The sequence below is a fragment of the Ranitomeya imitator genome, chromosome 4, assembly GCF_032444005.1.
Source record: "Ranitomeya imitator isolate aRanImi1 chromosome 4, aRanImi1.pri, whole genome shotgun sequence".
NCBI classification, from domain to species: Eukaryota; Metazoa; Chordata; class Amphibia; order Anura; family Dendrobatidae; genus Ranitomeya; species Ranitomeya imitator.
In genome coordinates, this window is record NC_091285.1 from 441,476,560 (window position 1) to 441,495,603 (window position 19,044).

Genomic DNA, 19,044 nt, shown 5'->3' on the forward strand with positions numbered 1-19,044 from the left:
TTACAAATAATTATATAAAATTTTGACCAAATACTGAGCGTGTGAACATGGCCTTACAGACAGATTGCACTTGACAACAGGCAGTGGTCAGCAGCTTGTTAAACAGAAAGGAGATACGTAGTGGCCAGAAAACTGACTGATTCTTTAGGGCAAAAAACTTAAATTTCTGCTAAATAAAGTACTTTTCAATTTTGTTATTATTGCATTGCTCATCAGTGAAGCCTGATTTTAGTGAAACAACACTGATACTTTAAAGTAAAGCAACAAGTTGCTACAAAACTACATAAAGTCTTCAGTCGTGAACACTTTTATGTTATGTGTTTTTACAATATTTTTTCCAGACATTTTTTACATCACCAAAAGGTTATAACATTTCACAAAATTATACTTTGTGGGGAGTTTTATTTTTACTATTGATTTATAGCTATTATCAGAATATAGTGCTTTAAAAGATGCAAAAATGGCCAATAAATCCCACTGGGTGCTGCAATGAATATATAGGGGTTTTTCGCAAAAAACACTATGTGTGAAATCAAACTTATCATACAGTGAAAAACGTTCATCACCATCATTACCATAGCACCTATGAATTTTATCAAATCTTAATTCAGTAATTTGCATCAAAATATTAAAATGTATTATCATCATATGTCAGTACAGTGCTGTGAGTCAGAATTTCACTCCCTTTTCATATGTCACTATTGATTGTCTGCCACACTGAATGCTTTCTCATTTTTCTAATTCTTAACAAAATGTAATGTTAGGATTTGCAATGTTTGGATTTATTCCTACATTCATTTATGGAAAAAAATAGGCAACACCCTTATTACTGTAAAGTGAAATTTAATAACTGGTTGCACCCACATGTGCTGCAATAATCGCAAACAAATGCTTCTATCAGGCAGTTTTATCATTGCAATCCATGCGGTATACATGATGACCTTTAATGAGTACATTTATATGTGTGATACTGTGGCCTTAATATACACAGCCCATCCTGGTGTCAAATTTTTATTTAGTCGTTCTCTGTAATAGCCGATAAGTATACAAATGTGTGGATATTAGCACAAAAATGTGCAATAATTGATATGATCTGACTCTTCTTACAGCTGTCTGCTATGTACTTTATGGACAACGTCTTGGTCTTCTACAAGATTACATAAATCCCGAATCTCAAGAATTCATAGATTCAGTAACTGTCATGTTCCACACCACCAGCCCCATGCTTTACCTTCCTCCACGTCTCCTGAGGTTACTCAACTCTTCCATTTGGAAAAACCATGTGCAGGCCTGGGATTCCATCTTCAACCATGGTACGTAGATGTGCATAGAGCTAATAATACTATACAGTGTGTTTTCTAAATAACCTTCAGTAGAGTTGAGCGACCTTGACCTTTTTAGAGTCGAGCCGGGTTTCGCGAAACCCGACTATCTCAAAAGTCGGGTCGAGTGAAATCGGCCGATTATGACGTAAAGTCGGGATCGACCGAAACACGAAACCCAATGCAAGTCAATGGGGCAGCATAGTCGGCAGTGAGTGGGGGCCAGGAAAACACCTAGAGTGCCCATTTTAATGTCAAAACCATCCATTCTTCTTAATGAAGCTTGTCAAGCGTAATTTACCTTATAATAATTGGAAGGCATTTGAAATTGGGGGTCATTTGGCTAAAGTTGTGGTGGGTAGGGCTGGTTCAAGTAATTAGTGGGCCCAGGAAATCTGGACCACGTCACGGCAGTGGAGCAGGGAGAGGTAAGTATTTCAACTTTGCAAGTGCTGTGAACCTGAGCAAGCAGGGGGGGCCCACTCGTTGGCATTGGCACTGGCACAGGGCCCCTCAAAGTACAGCGGTGTGTTTGCACGGCGGGGGCGCCTCCCACCGGCAGCAACACTTTTGCGTACCATGAGAGGCCCTGTGCCAGTGACGTCGCCAACTAGTATTCCTCCCCCCACCTGATGAAGGAACCTGCACTTTCATCTGCACCTTCCTGTTTGTCCCCGTGTAAGGTGGTATGGTATGCGGGAAGGGGGACCTGACTTTCAGCAGGGTCACAATCTTGCAGTGTAGCGTGCACGGGAAATGTTGCGTTATGGGTCAATGTACCAGCAGACTCATCTATCACTGGCTGGGCAATGGGCAGGATGAGGAGGAAACACAGATATAGGCCCAAAGAATAAAGTGGGCTAAATGCAGTTCAAAATTGGTAACACAGGACTAATCAGGGGGAATTGCAGTGGAGGACAACTGGAATGAGAGGCTGACACAGAGAGTAGGCCCAAATCAGTAAGTAGTCGAAATGCAGTTCAAAATTGGCAACAGTAGTAAACAGGCGGCACAGCTTTGTTCAGTGGAGGAGAACAGCAAGGAGTGGCAGACACCGATAGTAGGCCCCAACCCAACTAGTAGGCCAAATGCAGTCTAACATTAACAACTACTTAACGAGCGCCTGAAAACGGAATTTTAGGACAGGAAACCAGGAGAACAGCAAGGAGCGGCAGACACCGATAGTAGGCCCCAAACCAACTAGTACGCCAAATGCAGTTGTTCCGTTTAACCACAATTTAATGAGAGCCTGAAGATAGAAGTTCAGGAAAGGCAACCTGGAGAACACCTTGGAGTGGAACACACCATCTCTCTACACCCCATACCCAATTTGTAGGCCTAATGCAGCGTAGTTTCCAACAACTACTAAACGAGAGCATGATGATCGAAGCATTGGCGAGGAAACCTGGGGAACACCTTGGAGTGGAACACACCATCTCTCTACACCCCATACCCAATTTGTAGGCCTAATGCAGCGTAGTTTCCAACAACTACTAAACGAGAGCATGATGATCGAAAAATTGGCGAGGAAACCTGGGGAACACCTTGGAGTGGAACACACCATCTCTCTACAGTGGAACACACCATCTCTCTACACCCCATACCCAATTTGTAGGCCTAATGCAGCGTAGTTTCCAACAACTACTAAACGAGAGCCGGAAGATCGAAGCAATGGAGAGGAAACCTGGGGAACACCTTGGAGTGTAACACACCATCTCTCTACACCCCATACCCAATTTGTAGGCCTAATGCAGCGTAGTTTCCAACAACTACTAAACGAGAGCCGGAAGATCGAAGCAATGGAGAGGAAACCTGGGGAACACCTTGGAGTGTAACACACCATCTCTCTACACCCCATACCCAATTTGTAGGCCTAATGCAGCGTAGTTTCCAACAACTACTAAACGAGAGCCGGAAGATCGAAGCAATGGAGAGGAAACCTGGGGAACACCTTGGAGTGTAACACACCATCTCTCTACACCCCATACCCAATTTGTAGGCCTAATGCAGCGTAGTTTCCAACAACTACTAAACGAGAGCCGGAAGATCGAAGCAATGGAGAGGAAACCTGGGGAACACCTTGGAGTGTAACCCACCATCTCTCTACACCCCATACCCAATTTGTAGGCCTAATGCAGCGTAGTTTCCAACAACTACTAAACGAGAGCATGATGATCGAAGCATTGGCGAGGAAACCTGGGGAACACCTTGGAGTGGAACACACCATCTCTCTACAGTGGAACACACCATCTCTCTACACCCCATACCCAATTTGTAGGCCTAATGCAGCGTAGTTTCCAACAACTACTACACGAGAGCCGGAAGATCGAAGCTCAGGAAAGGCAACCTGGAGAACACCTTGGAGTGGAACACACCATCTCTCTACACCCCATACCCAATTTGTAGGCCCAATGCAGCGTAGTTTCCAACAACTACTAAACGAGAGCCGGAAGATCGAAGCAATGGAGAGGAAACCTGGGGAACACCTTGGAGTGTAACACACCATCTCTCTACACCCCATACCCAATTTGTAGGCCTAATGCAGCGTAGTTTCCAACAACTACTAAACGAGAGCCGGAAGATCGAAGCAATGGAGAGGAAACCTGGGGAACACCTTGGAGTGTAACACACCATCTCTCTACACCCCATACCCAATTTGTAGGCCTAATGCAGCGTAGTTTCCAACAACTACTAAACGAGAGCCGGAAGATCGAAGCAATGGAGAGGAAACCTGGGGAACACCTTGGAGTGTAACACACCATCTCTCTACACCCCATACCCAATTTGTAGGCCTAATGCAGCGTAGTTTCCAACAACTACTAAACGAGAGCCAGAAGATCGAAGCAATGGAGAGGAAACCTGGGGAACACCTTGGAGTGTAACACACCATCTCTCTACACCCCATACCCAATTTGTAGGCCTAATGCAGCGTAGTTTCCAACAACTACTAAACGAGAGCCGGAAGATCGAAGCAATGGAGAGGAAACCTGGGGAACACCTTGGAGTGTAACACACCATCTCTCTACACCCCATACCCAATTTGTAGGCCTAATGCAGCGTAGTTTCCAACAACTACTAAACGAGAGCCGGAAGATCGAAGCAATGGAGAGGAAACCTGGGGAACACCTTGGAGTGTAACACACCATCTCTCTACACCCCATACCCAATTTGTAGGCCTAATGCAGCGTAGTTTCCAACAACTACTAAACGAGAGCCGGAAGATCGAAGCAATGGAGAGGAAACCTGGGGAACACCTTGGAGTGTAACACACCATCTCTCTACACCCCATACCCAATTTGTAGGCCTAATGCAGCGTAGTTTCCAACAACTACTAAACGAGAGCCGGAAGATCGAAGCAATGGAGAGGAAACCTGGGGAACACCTTGGAGTGGAACACACCATCTCTCTACAGTGGAACACACCATCTCTCTACACCCCATACCCAATTTGTATGCCTAATGCAGCGTAGTTTCCAACAACTACTAAACGAGAGCCGGAAGATCGAAGCTCAGGAAAGGCAACCTGGAGAACACCTTGGAGTGGAACACACCATCTCTCTACACCCCATACCCAATTTGTAGGCCCAATGCAGCGTAGTTTCCAACAACTACTAAACGAGAGCCGGAAGATCGAAGCAATGGAGAGGAAACCTGGGGAACACCTTGGAGTGTAACACACCACCTCTCTACACCCCATACCCAATTTGTAGGCCTAATGCAGCGTAGTTTCCAACAACTACTAAACGAGAGCCGGAAGATCGAAGCAATGGAGAGGAAACCTGGGGAACACCTTGGAGTGTAACACACCATCTCTCTACACCCCATACCCAATTTGTAGGCCTAATGCAGCGTAGTTTCCAACAACTACTAAACGAGAGCCGGAAGATCGAAGCAATGGAGAGGAAACCTGGGGAACACCTTGGAGTGTAACACACCATCTCTCTACACCCCATACCCAATTTGTAGGCCTAGTGCAGCGTAGTTTCCAACAACTACTAAACGAGAGCATGATGATCGAAGCATTGGCGAGGAAACCTGGGGAACACCTTGGAGTGGAACACACCATCTCTCTACACCCCATACCCAATTTGTAGGCCTAATGCAGCGTAGTTTCCAACAACTACTAAACGAGAGCATGATGATCGAAAAATTGGCGAGGAAACCTGGGGAACACCTTGGAGTGGAACACACCATCTCTCTACAGTGGAACACACCATCTCTCTACACCCCATACCCAATTTGTAGGCCTAATGCAGCGTAGTTTCCAACAACTACTAAACGAGAGCCGGAAGATCGAAGCAATGGAGAGGAAACCTGGGGAACACCTTGGAGTGTAACACACCATCTCTCTACACCCCATACCCAATTTGTAGGCCTAATGCAGCGTAGTTTCCAACAACTACTAAACGAGAGCCGGAAGATCGAAGCAATGGAGAGGAAACCTGGGGAACACCTTGGAGTGTAACACACCATCTCTCTACACCCCATACCCAATTTGTAGGCCTAATGCAGCGTAGTTTCCAACAACTACTAAACGAGAGCCGGAAGATCGAAGCAATGGAGAGGAAACCTGGGGAACACCTTGGAGTGTAACACACCATCTCTCTACACCCCATACCCAATTTGTAGGCCTAATGCAGCGTAGTTTCCAACAACTACTAAACGAGAGCCGGAAGATCGAAGCAATGGAGAGGAAACCTGGGGAACACCTTGGAGTGTAACACACCATCTCTCTACACCCCATACCCAATTTGTAGGCCTAATGCAGCGTAGTTTCCAACAACTACTAAACGAGAGCATGATGATCGAAGCATTGGCGAGGAAACCTGGGGAACACCTTGGAGTGGAACACACCATCTCTCTACAGTGGAACACACCATCTCTCTACACCCCATACCCAATTTGTAGGCCTAATGCAGCGTAGTTTCCAACAACTACTACACGAGAGCCGGAAGATCGAAGCTCAGGAAAGGCAACCTGGAGAACACCTTGGAGTGGAACACACCATCTCTCTACACCCCATACCCAATTTGTAGGCCCAATGCAGCGTAGTTTCCAACAACTACTAAACGAGAGCCGGAAGATCGAAGCAATGGAGAGGAAACCTGGGGAACACCTTGGAGTGTAACACACCATCTCTCTACACCCCATACCCAATTTGTAGGCCTAATGCAGCGTAGTTTCCAACAACTACTAAACGAGAGCCGGAAGATCGAAGCAATGGAGAGGAAACCTGGGGAACACCTTGGAGTGTAACACACCATCTCTCTACACCCCATACCCAATTTGTAGGCCTAATGCAGCGTAGTTTCCAACAACTACTAAACGAGAGCCGGAAGATCGAAGCAATGGAGAGGAAACCTGGGGAACACCTTGGAGTGTAACACACCATCTCTCTACACCCCATACCCAATTTGTAGGCCTAATGCAGCGTAGTTTCCAACAACTACTAAACGAGAGCCAGAAGATCGAAGCAATGGAGAGGAAACCTGGGGAACACCTTGGAGTGTAACACACCATCTCTCTACACCCCATACCCAATTTGTAGGCCTAATGCAGCGTAGTTTCCAACAACTACTAAACGAGAGCCGGAAGATCGAAGCAATGGAGAGGAAACCTGGGGAACACCTTGGAGTGTAACACACCATCTCTCTACACCCCATACCCAATTTGTAGGCCTAATGCAGCGTAGTTTCCAACAACTACTAAACGAGAGCCGGAAGATCGAAGCAATGGAGAGGAAACCTGGGGAACACCTTGGAGTGTAACACACCATCTCTCTACACCCCATACCCAATTTGTAGGCCTAATGCAGCGTAGTTTCCAACAACTACTAAACGAGAGCCGGAAGATCGAAGCAATGGAGAGGAAACCTGGGGAACACCTTGGAGTGTAACACACCATCTCTCTACACCCCATACCCAATTTGTAGGCCTAATGCAGCGTAGTTTCCAACAACTACTAAACGAGAGCCGGAAGATCGAAGCAATGGAGAGGAAACCTGGGGAACACCTTGGAGTGTAACACACCATCTCTCTACACCCCATACCCAATTTGTAGGCCTAATGCAGCGTAGTTTCCAACAACTACTAAACGAGAGCATGATGATCGAAGTATTGGCGAGGAAACCTGGGGAACACCTTGGAGTGGAACACACCATCTCTCTACAGTGGAACACACCATCTCTCTACACCCCATACCCAATTTGTAGGCCTAATGCAGCGTAGTTTCCAACAACTGCTAAACGAGAGCCGGAAGATCGAAGCTCAGGAAAGGCAACCTGGAGAACACTTTGGAGTGGAACACACCATCTCTCTACACCCCATACCGAATTTGTAGGCCCAATGCAGCGTAGTTTCCAACAACTACTAAACGAGAGCCGGAAGATCGAAGCAATGGAGAGGAAACCTGGGGAACACCTTGGAGTGTAACACACCATCTCTCTACACCCCATACCCAATTTGTAGGCCTAATGCAGCGTAGTTTCCAACAACTACTAAACGAGAGCATGATGATCGAAGCATTGGCGAGGAAACCTGGGGAACACCTTGGAGTGGAACACACCATCTCTCTACAGTGGAACACACCATCTCTCTACACCCCATACCCAATTTGTAGGCCTAATGCAGCGTAGTTTCCAACAACTACTAAACGAGAGCCGGAAGATCGAAGCTCAGGAAAGGCAACCTGGAGAACACCTTGGAGTGGAACACACCATCTCTCTACACCCCATACCCAATTTGTAGGCCCAATGCAGCGTAGTTTCCAACAACTACTAAACGAGAGCCGGAAGATCGAAACAATGGAGAGGAAACCTGGGGAACACCTTGGAGTGTAACACACCATCTCTCTACACCCCATACCCAATTTGTAGGCCTAATGCAGCGTAGTTTCCAACAACTACTAAACGAGAGCATGATGATCGAAGCATTGGCGAGGAAACCTGGGGAACACCTTGGAGTGGAACACACCATCTCTCTACAGTGGAACACACCATCTCTCTACACCCCATACCCAATTTGTAGGCCTAATGCAGCGTAGTTTCCAACAACTACTAAACGAGAGCCGGAAGATCGAAGCTCAGGAAAGGCAACCTGGAGAACACCTTGGAGTGGAACACACCATCTCTCTACACCCCATACCCAATTTGTAGGCCCAATGCAGCGTAGCTTCCAACAACTACTAAACGAGAGCCGGAAGATCGAAGCAATGGAGAGGAAACCTGGGGAACACCTTGGAGTGTAACACACCATCTCTCTACACCCCATACCCAATTTGTAGGCCTAATGCAGCGTAGTTTCCAACAACTACTAAACGAGAGCATGATGATCGAAGCATTGGTGAGGAAACCTGGGGAACACCTTGGAGTGGAACACACCATCTCTCTACAGTGGAACACACCATCTCTCTACACCCCATACCCAATTTGTATGCCTAATGCAGCGTAGTTTCCAACAACTACTAAACGAGAGCCGGAAGATCGAAGCTCAGGAAAGGCAACCTGGAGAACACCTTGGAGTGGAACACACCATTTCTCTACACCCCATACCCAATTTGTAGGCCCAATGCAGCGTAGTTTCCAACAACTACTAAACGAGAGCCGGAAGATCGAAGCAATGGAGAGGAAACCTGGGGAACACCTTGGAGTGTAACACACCATCTCTCTACACCCCATACCCAATTTGTAGGCCTAATGCAGCGTAGTTTCCAACAACTACTAAACGAGAGCATGATGATCGAAGCATTGGTGAGGAAACCTGGGGAACACCTTGGAGTGGAACACACCATCTCTCTACAGTGGAACACACCATCTCTCTACACCCCATACCCAATTTGTATGCCTAATGCAGCGTAGTTTCCAACAACTACTAAACGAGAGCCGGAAGATCGAAGCTCAGGAAAGGCAACCTGGAGAACACCTTGGAGTGGAACACACCATTTCTCTACACCCCATACCCAATTTGTAGGCCCAATGCAGCGTAGTTTCCAACAACTACTAAACGAGAGCCGGAAGATCGAAGCAATGGAGAGGAAACCTGGGGAACACCTTGGAGTGTAACACACCACCTCTCTACACCCCATACCCAATTTGTAGGCCTAATGCAGTGTAGTTTCCAACAACTACTAAACGAGAGCCGGAAGATCGAAGCAATGGAGAGGAAACCTGGGGAATACCTTGGAGTGTAACACACCATCTCTCTACACCCCATACCCAATTTGTAGGCCTAATGCAGCGTAGTTTCCAACAACTACTAAACGAGAGCCGGAAGATCGAAGCAATGGAGAGGAAACCTGGGGAACACCTTGGAGTGTAACACACCACCTCTCTACACCCCATACCCAATTTGTAGGCCTAATGCAGTGTAGTTTCCAACAACTACTAAACGAGAGCCGGAAGATCGAAGCAATGGAGAGGAAACCTGGGGAACACCTTGGAGTGTAACACACCATCTCTCTACACCCATACCCAATTTGTAGGCCTAATGCAGCGTAGTTTCCAACAACTACTAAACGAGAGCATGATGATCGAAGCATTGGCGAGGAAACCTGGGGAACACCTTGGAGTGGAACACACCATCTCTCTACAGTGGAACACACCATCTCTCTACACCCCATACCCAATTTGTAGGCCTAATGCAGCGTAGTTTCCAACAACTACTAAACGAGAGCCGGAAGATCGAAGCTCAGGAAAGGCAACCTGGAGAACACCTTGGAGTGGAACACACCATCTCTCTACACCCCATACCCAATTTGTAGGCCCAATGCAGCGTAGTTTCCAACAACTACTAAACGAGAGCCGGAAGATCGAAGCAATGGAGAGGAAACCTGGGGAACACCTTGGAGTGTAACACACCATCTCTCTACACCCCATACCCAATTTGTAGGCCTAATGCAGCGTAGTTTCCAACAACTACTAAACGAGAGCATGATGATCGAAGTATTGGCGAGGAAACCTGGGGAACACCTTGGAGTGGAACACACCATCTCTCTACAGTGGAACACACCATCTCTCTACACCCCATACCCAATTTGTAGGCCTAATGCAGCGTAGTTTCCAACAACTGCTAAACGAGAGCCGGAAGATCGAAGCTCAGGAAAGGCAACCTGGAGAACACTTTGGAGTGGAACACACCATCTCTCTACACCCCATACCGAATTTGTAGGCTCAATGCAGCGTAGTTTCCAACAACTACTAAACGAGAGCCGGAAGATCGAAGCAATGGAGAGGAAACCTGGGGAACACCTTGGAGTGTAACACACCATCTCTCTACACCCCATACCCAATTTGTAGGCCTAATGCAGCGTAGTTTCCAACAACTACTAAACGAGAGCCGGAAGATCGAAGCAATGGAGAGGAAACCTGGTGAACACCTTGGAGTGTAACACACCATCTCTCTACACCCCATACCCAATTTGTAGGCCTAATGCAGCGTAGTTTCCAACAACTACTAAACGAGAGCATGATGATCGAAGCATTGGCGAGGAAACCTGGGGAACACCTTGGAGTGGAACACACCATCTCTCTACAGTGGAACACACCATCTCTCTACACCCCATACCCAATTTGTAGGCCTAATGCAGCGTAGTTTCCAACAACTACTAAACGAGAGCCGGAAGATCGAAGCTCAGGAAAGGCAACCTGGAGAACACCTTGGAGTGGAACACACCATCTCTCTACACCCCATACCCAATTTGTAGGCCCAATGCAGCGTAGTTTCCAACAACTACTAAACGAGAGCCGGAAGATCGAAACAATGGAGAGGAAACCTGGGGAACACCTTGGAGTGTAACACACCATCTCTCTACACCCCATACCCAATTTGTAGGCCTAATGCAGCGTAGTTTCCAACAACTACTAAACAAGAGCATGATGATCGAAGCATTGGCGAGGAAACCTGGGGAACACCTTGGAGTGGAACACACCATCTCTCTACAGTGGAACACACCATCTCTCTACACCCCATACCCAATTTGTAGGCCTAATGCAGCGTAGTTTCCAACAACTACTAAACGAGAGCCGGAAGATCGAAGCTCAGGAAAGGCAACCTGGAGAACACCTTGGAGTGGAACACACCATCTCTCTACACCCCATACCCAATTTGTAGGCCCAATGCAGCGTAGTTTCCAACAACTACTAAACGAGAGCCGGAAGATCGAAGCAATGGAGAGTAAACCTGGGGAACACCTTGGAGTGTAACACACCATCTCTCTACACCCCATACCCAATTTGTAGGCCTAATGCAGCGTAGTTTCCAACAACTACTAAACGAGAGCATGATGATCGAAGCATTGGTGAGGAAACCTGGGGAACACCTTGGAGTGGAACACACCATCTCTCTACAGTGGAACACACCATCTCTCTACACCCCATACCCAATTTGTATGCCTAATGCAGCGTAGTTTCCAACAACTACTAAACGAGAGCCGGAAGATCGAAGCTCAGGAAAGGCAACCTGGAGAACACCTTGGAGTGGAACACACCATCTCTCTACACCCCATACCCAATTTGTAGGCCCAATGCAGCGTAGTTTCCAACAACTACTAAACGAGAGCCGGAAGATCGAAGCAATGGAGAGGAAACCTGGGGAACACCTTGGAGTGTAACACACCACCTCTCTACACCCCATACCCAATATGTAGGCCTAATGCAGCGTAGTTTCCAACAACTACTAAACGAGAGCCGGAAGATCGAAGCAATGGAGAGGAAACCTGGGGAACACCTTGGAGTGTAACACACCATCTCTCTACACCCCATACCCAATTTGTAGGCCTAATGCAGCGTAGTTTCCAACAACTACTAAACGAGAGCCGGAAGATCGAAGCAATGGAGAGGAAACCTGGGGAACACCTTGGAGTGTAACACACCATCTCTCTACACCCCATACCCAATTTGTAGGCCTAGTGCAGCGTAGTTTCCAACAACTACTAAACGAGAGCATGATGATCGAAGCATTGGCGAGGAAACCTGGGGAACACCTTGGAGTGGAACACACCATCTCTCTACAGTGGAACACACCATCTCTCTACACCCCATACCCAATTTGTAGGCCTAATGCAGCGTAGTTTCCAACAACTACTAAACGAGAGCCGGAAGATCGAAGCTCAGGAAAGGCAACCTGGAGAACACCTTGGAGTGGAACACACCATCTCTCTACACCCCATACCCAATTTGTAGGCCCAATGCAGCGTAGTTTCCAACAACTACTAAACGAGAGCCGGAAGATCGAAGCAATGGAGAGGAAACCTGGGGAACACCTTGGAGTGTAACACACCATCTCTCTACACCCCATACCCAATTTGTAGGCCTAATGCAGCGTAGTTTCCAACAACTACTAAACGAGAGCCGGAAGATCGAAGCAATGGAGAGGAAACCTGGGGAACACCTTGGAGTGTAACACACCATCTCTCTACACCCCATACCCAATTTGTAGGCCTAATGCAGCGTAGTTTCCAACAACTACTAAACGAGAGCCGGAAGATCGAAGCAATGGAGAGGAAACCTGGGGAACACCTTGGAGTGTAACACACCATCTCTCTACACCCCATACCCAATTTGTAGGCCTAATGCAGCGTAGTTTCCAACAACTACTAAACGAGAGCCGGAAGATCGAAGCAATGGAGAGGAAACCTGGGGAACACCTTGGAGTGTAACACACCATCTCTCTACACCCCATACCCAATTTGTAGGCCTAATGCAGCGTAGTTTCCAACAACTACTAAACGAGAGCCGGAAGATCGAAGCAATGGAGAGGAAACCTGGGGAACACCTTGGAGTGTAACACACCATCTCTCTACACCCCATACCCAATTTGTAGGCCTAATGCAGCGTAGTTTCCAACAACTACTAAACGAGAGCCGGAAGATCGAAGCAATGGAGAGGAAACCTGGGGAACACCTTGGAGTGTAACACACCATCTCTCTACACCCCATACCCAATTTGTAGGCCTAATGCAGCGTAGTTTCCAACAACTACTAAACGAGAGCATGATGATCGAAGCATTGGCGAGGAAACCTGGGGAACACCTTGGAGTGGAACACACCATCTCTCTACAGTGGAACACACCATCTCTCTACACCCCATACCCAATTTGTAGGCCTAATGCAGCGTAGTTTCCAACAACTACTAAACGAGAGCCGGAAGATCGAAGCTCAGGAAAGGCAACCTGGAGAACACCTTGGAGTGGAACACACCATCTCTCTACACCCCATACCCAATTTGTAGGCCCAATGCAGCGTAGTTTCCAACAACTACTAAACGAGAGCCGGAAGATCGAAACAATGGAGAGGAAACCTGGGGAACACCTTGGAGTGTAACACACCATCTCTCTACACCCCATACCCAATTTGTAGGCCTAATGCAGCGTAGTTTCCAACAACTACTAAACGAGAGCATGATGATCGAAGCATTGGCGAGGAAACCTGGGGAACACCTTGGAGTGGAACACACCATCTCTCTACAGTGGAACACACCATCTCTCTCCACCCCATACCCAATTTGTAGGCCTAATGCAGCGTAGTTTCCAACAACTACTAAACGAGAGCCGGAAGATCGAAGCTCAGGAAAGGCAACCTGGAGAACACCTTGGAGTGGAACACACCATCTCTCTACACCCCATACCCAATTTGTAGGCCCAATGCAGCGTAGCTTCCAACAACTACTAAACGAGAGCCGGAAGATCGAAGCAATGGAGAGGAAACCTGGGGAACACCTTGGAGTGTAACACACCATCTCTCTACACCCCATACCCAATTTGTAGGCCTAATGCAGCGTAGTTTCCAACAACTACTAAACGAGAGCATGATGATCGAAGCATTGGTGAGGAAACCTGGGGAACACCTTGGAGTGGAACACACCATCTCTCTACAGTGGAACACACCATCTCTCTACACCCCATACCCAATTTGTATGCCTAATGCAGCGTAGTTTCCAACAACTACTAAACGAGAGCCGGAAGATCGAAGCTCAGGAAAGGCAACCTGGAGAACACCTTGGAGTGGAACACACCATTTCTCTACACCCCATACCCAATTTGTAGGCCCAATGCAGCGTAGTTTCCAACAACTACTAAACGAGAGCCGGAAGATCGAAGCAATGGAGAGGAAACCTGGGGAACACCTTGGAGTGTAACACACCATCTCTCTACACCCCATACCCAATTTGTAGGCCTAATGCAGCGTAGTTTCCAACAACTACTAAACGAGAGCATGATGATCGAAGCATTGGTGAGGAAACCTGGGGAACACCTTGGAGTGGAACACACCATCTCTCTACAGTGGAACACACCATCTCTCTACACCCCATACCCAATTTGTATGCCTAATGCAGCGTAGTTTCCAACAACTACTAAACGAGAGCCGGAAGATCGAAGCTCAGGAAAGGCAACCTGGAGAACACCTTGGAGTGGAACACACCATTTCTCTACACCCCATACCCAATTTGTAGGCCCAATGCAGCGTAGTTTCCAACAACTACTAAACGAGAGCCGGAAGATCGAAGCAATGGAGAGGAAACCTGGGGAACACCTTGGAGTGTAACACACCACCTCTCTACACCCCATACCCAATTTGTAGGCCTAATGCAGTGTAGTTTCCAACAACTACTAAACGAGAGCCGGAAGATCGAAGCAATGGAGAGGAAACCTGGGGAACACCTTGGAGTGTAACACACCATCTCTCTACACCCCATACCCAATTTGTAGGCCTAATGCAGCGTAGTTTCCAACAACTACTAAACGAGAGCCGGAAGATCGAAGCAATGGAGAGGAAACCTGGGGAACACCTTGGAGTGTAACACACCACCTCTCTACACCCCATACCCAATTTGTAGGCCTAATGCAGTGTAGTTTCCAACAACTACTAAACGAGAGCCGGAAGATCGAAGCAATGGAGAGGAAACCTGGGGAACACCTTGGAGTGTAACACACCATCTCTCTACACCCATACCCAATTTGTAGGCCTAATGCAGCGTAGTTTCCAACAACTACTAAACGAGAGCATGATGATCGAAGCATTGGCGAGGAAACCTGGTGAACACCTTGGAGTGGAACACACCATCTCTCTACAGTGGAACATACCATCTCTCTACACCCCATACCCAATTTGTAGGCCTAATGCAGCGTAGTTTCCAACAACTACTAAACGAGAGCCGGAAGATCGAAGCTCAGGAAAGGCAACCTGGAGAACACCTTGGAGTGGAACACACCATCTCTCTACACCCCATACCCAATTTGTAGGCCCAATGCAGCGTAGTTTCCAACAACTACTAAACGAGAGCCGGAAGATCGAAGCAATGGAGAGGAAACCTGGGGAACACCTTGGAGTGTAACACACCATCTCTCTACACCCCATACCCAATTTGTAGGCCTAATGCAGCGTAGTTTCCAACAACTACTAAACGAGAGCATGATGATCGAAGTATTGGCGAGGAAACCTGGGGAACACCTTGGAGTGGAACACACCATCTCTCTACAGTGGAACACACCATCTCTCTACACCCCATACCCAATTTGTAGGCCTAATGCAGCGTAGTTTCCAACAACTGCTAAACGAGAGCCGGAAGATCGAAGCTCAGGAAAGGCAACCTGGAGAACACTTTGGAGTGGAACACACCATCTCTCTACACCCCATACCGAATTTGTAGGCCCAATGCAGCGTAGTTTCCAACAACTACTAAACGAGAGCCGGAAGATCGAAGCAATGGAGAGGAAACCTGGGGAACATCTTGGAGTGTAACACACCATCTCTCTACACCCCATACCCAATTTGTAGGCCTAATGCAGCGTAGTTTCCAACAACTACTAAACGAGAGCCGGAAGATCGAAGCAATGGAGAGGAAACCTGGTGAACACCTTGGAGTGTAACACACCATCTCTCTACACCCCATACCCAATTTGTAGGCCTAATGCAGCGTAGTTTCCAACAACTACTAAACGAGAGCATGATGATCGAAGCATTGGCGAGGAAACCTGGGGAACACCTTGGAGTGGAACACACCATCTCTCTACAGTGGAACACACCATCTCTCTACACCCCATACCCAATTTGTAGGCCTAATGCAGCGTAGTTTCCAACAACTACTAAACGAGAGCCGGAAGATCGAAGCTCAGGAAAGGCAACCTGGAGAACACCTTGGAGTGGAACACACCATCTCTCTACACCCCATACCCAATTTGTAGGCCCAATGCAGCGTAGTTTCCAACAACTACTAAACGAGAGCCGGAAGATCGAAACAATGGAGAGGAAACCTGGGGAACACCTTGGAGTGTAACACACCATCTCTCTACACCCCATACCCAATTTGTAGGCCTAATGCAGCGTAGTTTCCAACAACTACTAAACGAGAGCATGATGATCGAAGCATTGGCGAGGAAACCTGGGGAACACCTTGGAGTGGAACACACCATCTCTCTACAGTGGAACACACCATCTCTCTACACCCCATACCCAATTTGTAGGCCTAATGCAGCGTAGTTTCCAACAACTACTAAACGAGAGCCGGAAGATCGAAGCTCAGGAAAGGCAACCTGGAGAACACCTTGGAGTGGAACACACCATCTCTCTACACCCCATACCCAATTTGTAGGCCCAATGCAGCGTAGTTTCCAACAACTACTAAACGAGAGCCGGAAGATCGAAGCAATGGAGAGTAAACCTGGGGAACACCTTGGAGTGTAACACACCATCTCTCTACACCCCATACCCAATTTGTAGGCCTAATGCAGCGTAGTTTCCAACAACTACTAAACGAGAGCATGATGATCGAAGCATTGGTGAGGAAACCTGGGGAACACCTTGGAGTGGAACACACCATCTCTCTACAGTGGAACACACCATCTCTCTACACCCCATACCCAATTTGTATGCCTAATGCAGCGTAGTTTCCAACAACTACTAAACGAGAGCCGGAAGATCGAAGCTCAGGAAAGGCAACCTGGAGAAGACCTTGGAGTGGAACACACCATCTCTCTACACCCCATACCCAATTTGTAGGCCCAATGCAGCGTAGTTTCCAACAACTACTAAACGAGAGCCGGAAGATCGAAGCAATGGAGAGGAAACCTGGAGAACACCTTGGAGTATAACACACCACCTCTCTACACCCCATACCCAATTTGTAGGCCTAATGCAGCGTAGTTTCCAACAACTACTAAACGAGAGCCGGAAGATCGAAGCAATGGAGAGGAAACCTGGGGAACACCTTGGAGTGTAACACACCATCTCTCTACACCCCATACCCAATTTGTAGGCCTAATGCAGCGTAGTTTCCAACAACTACTAAACGAGAGCCGGAAGATCGAAGCAATGGAGAGGAAACCTGGGGAACACCTTGGAGTGTAACACACCATCTCTCTACACCCCATACCCAATTTGTAGGCCTAGTGCAGCGTAGTTTCCAACAACTACTAAACGAGAGCATGATGATCGAAGCATTGGCAAGGAAACCTGGGGAACACCTTGGAGTGGAACACACCATCTCTCTACAGTGGAACACACCATCTCTCTACACCCCATACCCAATTTGTAGGCCTAATGCAGCGTAGTTTCCAACAACTACTAAACGAGAGCCGGAAGATCGAAGCTCAGGAAAGGCAACCTGGAGAACACCTTGGAGTGGAACACACCATCTCTCTACACCCCATACCCAATTTGTAGGCCCAATGCAGCGTAGTTTCCAACAACTACTAAACGAGAGCCGGAAGATCGAAGCAATGGAGAGGAAACCTGGGGAACACCTTGGAGTGTAACACACCATCTCTCTACACCCCATACCCAATTTGTAGGCCTAATGCAGCGTAGTTTCCAACAACTAGTAAACGAGAGCCGGAAGATCGAAGCAATGGAGAGGAAACCTGGGGAACACCTTGGAGTGTAACACACCATCTCTCTACACCCCATACCCAATTTGTAGGCCTAATGCAGCGTAGTTTCCAACAACTACTAAACGAGAGCATGATGATCGAAGCATTGGCGAGGAAACCTGGGGAACACCTTGGAGTGGAACACACCATCTCTCTACAGTGGAACACACCATCTCTCTACACCCCATACCCAATTTGTAGGCCTAATGCAGCGTAGTTTCCAACAACTACTAAACGAGAGCCGGAAGATCGAAGCTCAGGAAAGGCAACCTGGAGAACACCTTGGAGTGGAACACACCATCTCTCTACACCCCATACCCAATTTGTAGGCCCAATGCAGCGTAGTTTCCAACAACTACTAAACGAGAGCCGGAAGATCGAAGCAATGGAGAGGAAACCTGGGGAACACCTTGGAGTGTAACACACCATCTCTCTACACCCCATACCCAATTTGTAGGCCTAATGCAGCGTAGTTTCCAACAACTACTAAACGAGAGCATGATGATCGAAGCATTGACGAGGAAACCTGGGGAACACCTTGGAGTGGAACACACCATCTCTCTACAGTGGAACACACCATCTCTCTACACCCCATACCCAATTTGTAGGCCTAATGCAGCGTAGTTTCCAACAACTACTAAACGAGAGCCGGAAGATCGAAGCTCAGGAAAGGCAACCTGGAGAACACCTTGGAGTGGAACACACCATCTCTCTACACCCCATACCCAATTTGTAGGCCCAATGCAGCGTAGTTTCCAACAACTACTAAACGAGAGCCGGAAGATCGAAGCAATGGAGAGTAAACCTGGGGAACACCTTGGAGTGTAACACACCATCTCTCTACACCCCATACCCAATTTGTAG

The 19,044-nt window shown here is 47.6% G+C and overlaps 1 protein-coding gene across 1 annotated transcript in view; it reads left to right on the forward strand.

Moving 5' to 3' along the window:
• The window catches only part of CYP11A1 (cytochrome P450 family 11 subfamily A member 1), a 91,984-nt gene that overhangs the window by 37,824 nt on the left and 35,116 nt on the right, over positions 1–19,044 (forward strand). The window contains exon 4 of the mRNA XM_069765643.1: positions 1,110–1,313. Coding sequence (XP_069621744.1) covers positions 1,110–1,313 — 204 coding nt within the window. The remainder of the gene's footprint in view (positions 1–1,109; positions 1,314–19,044) is intronic.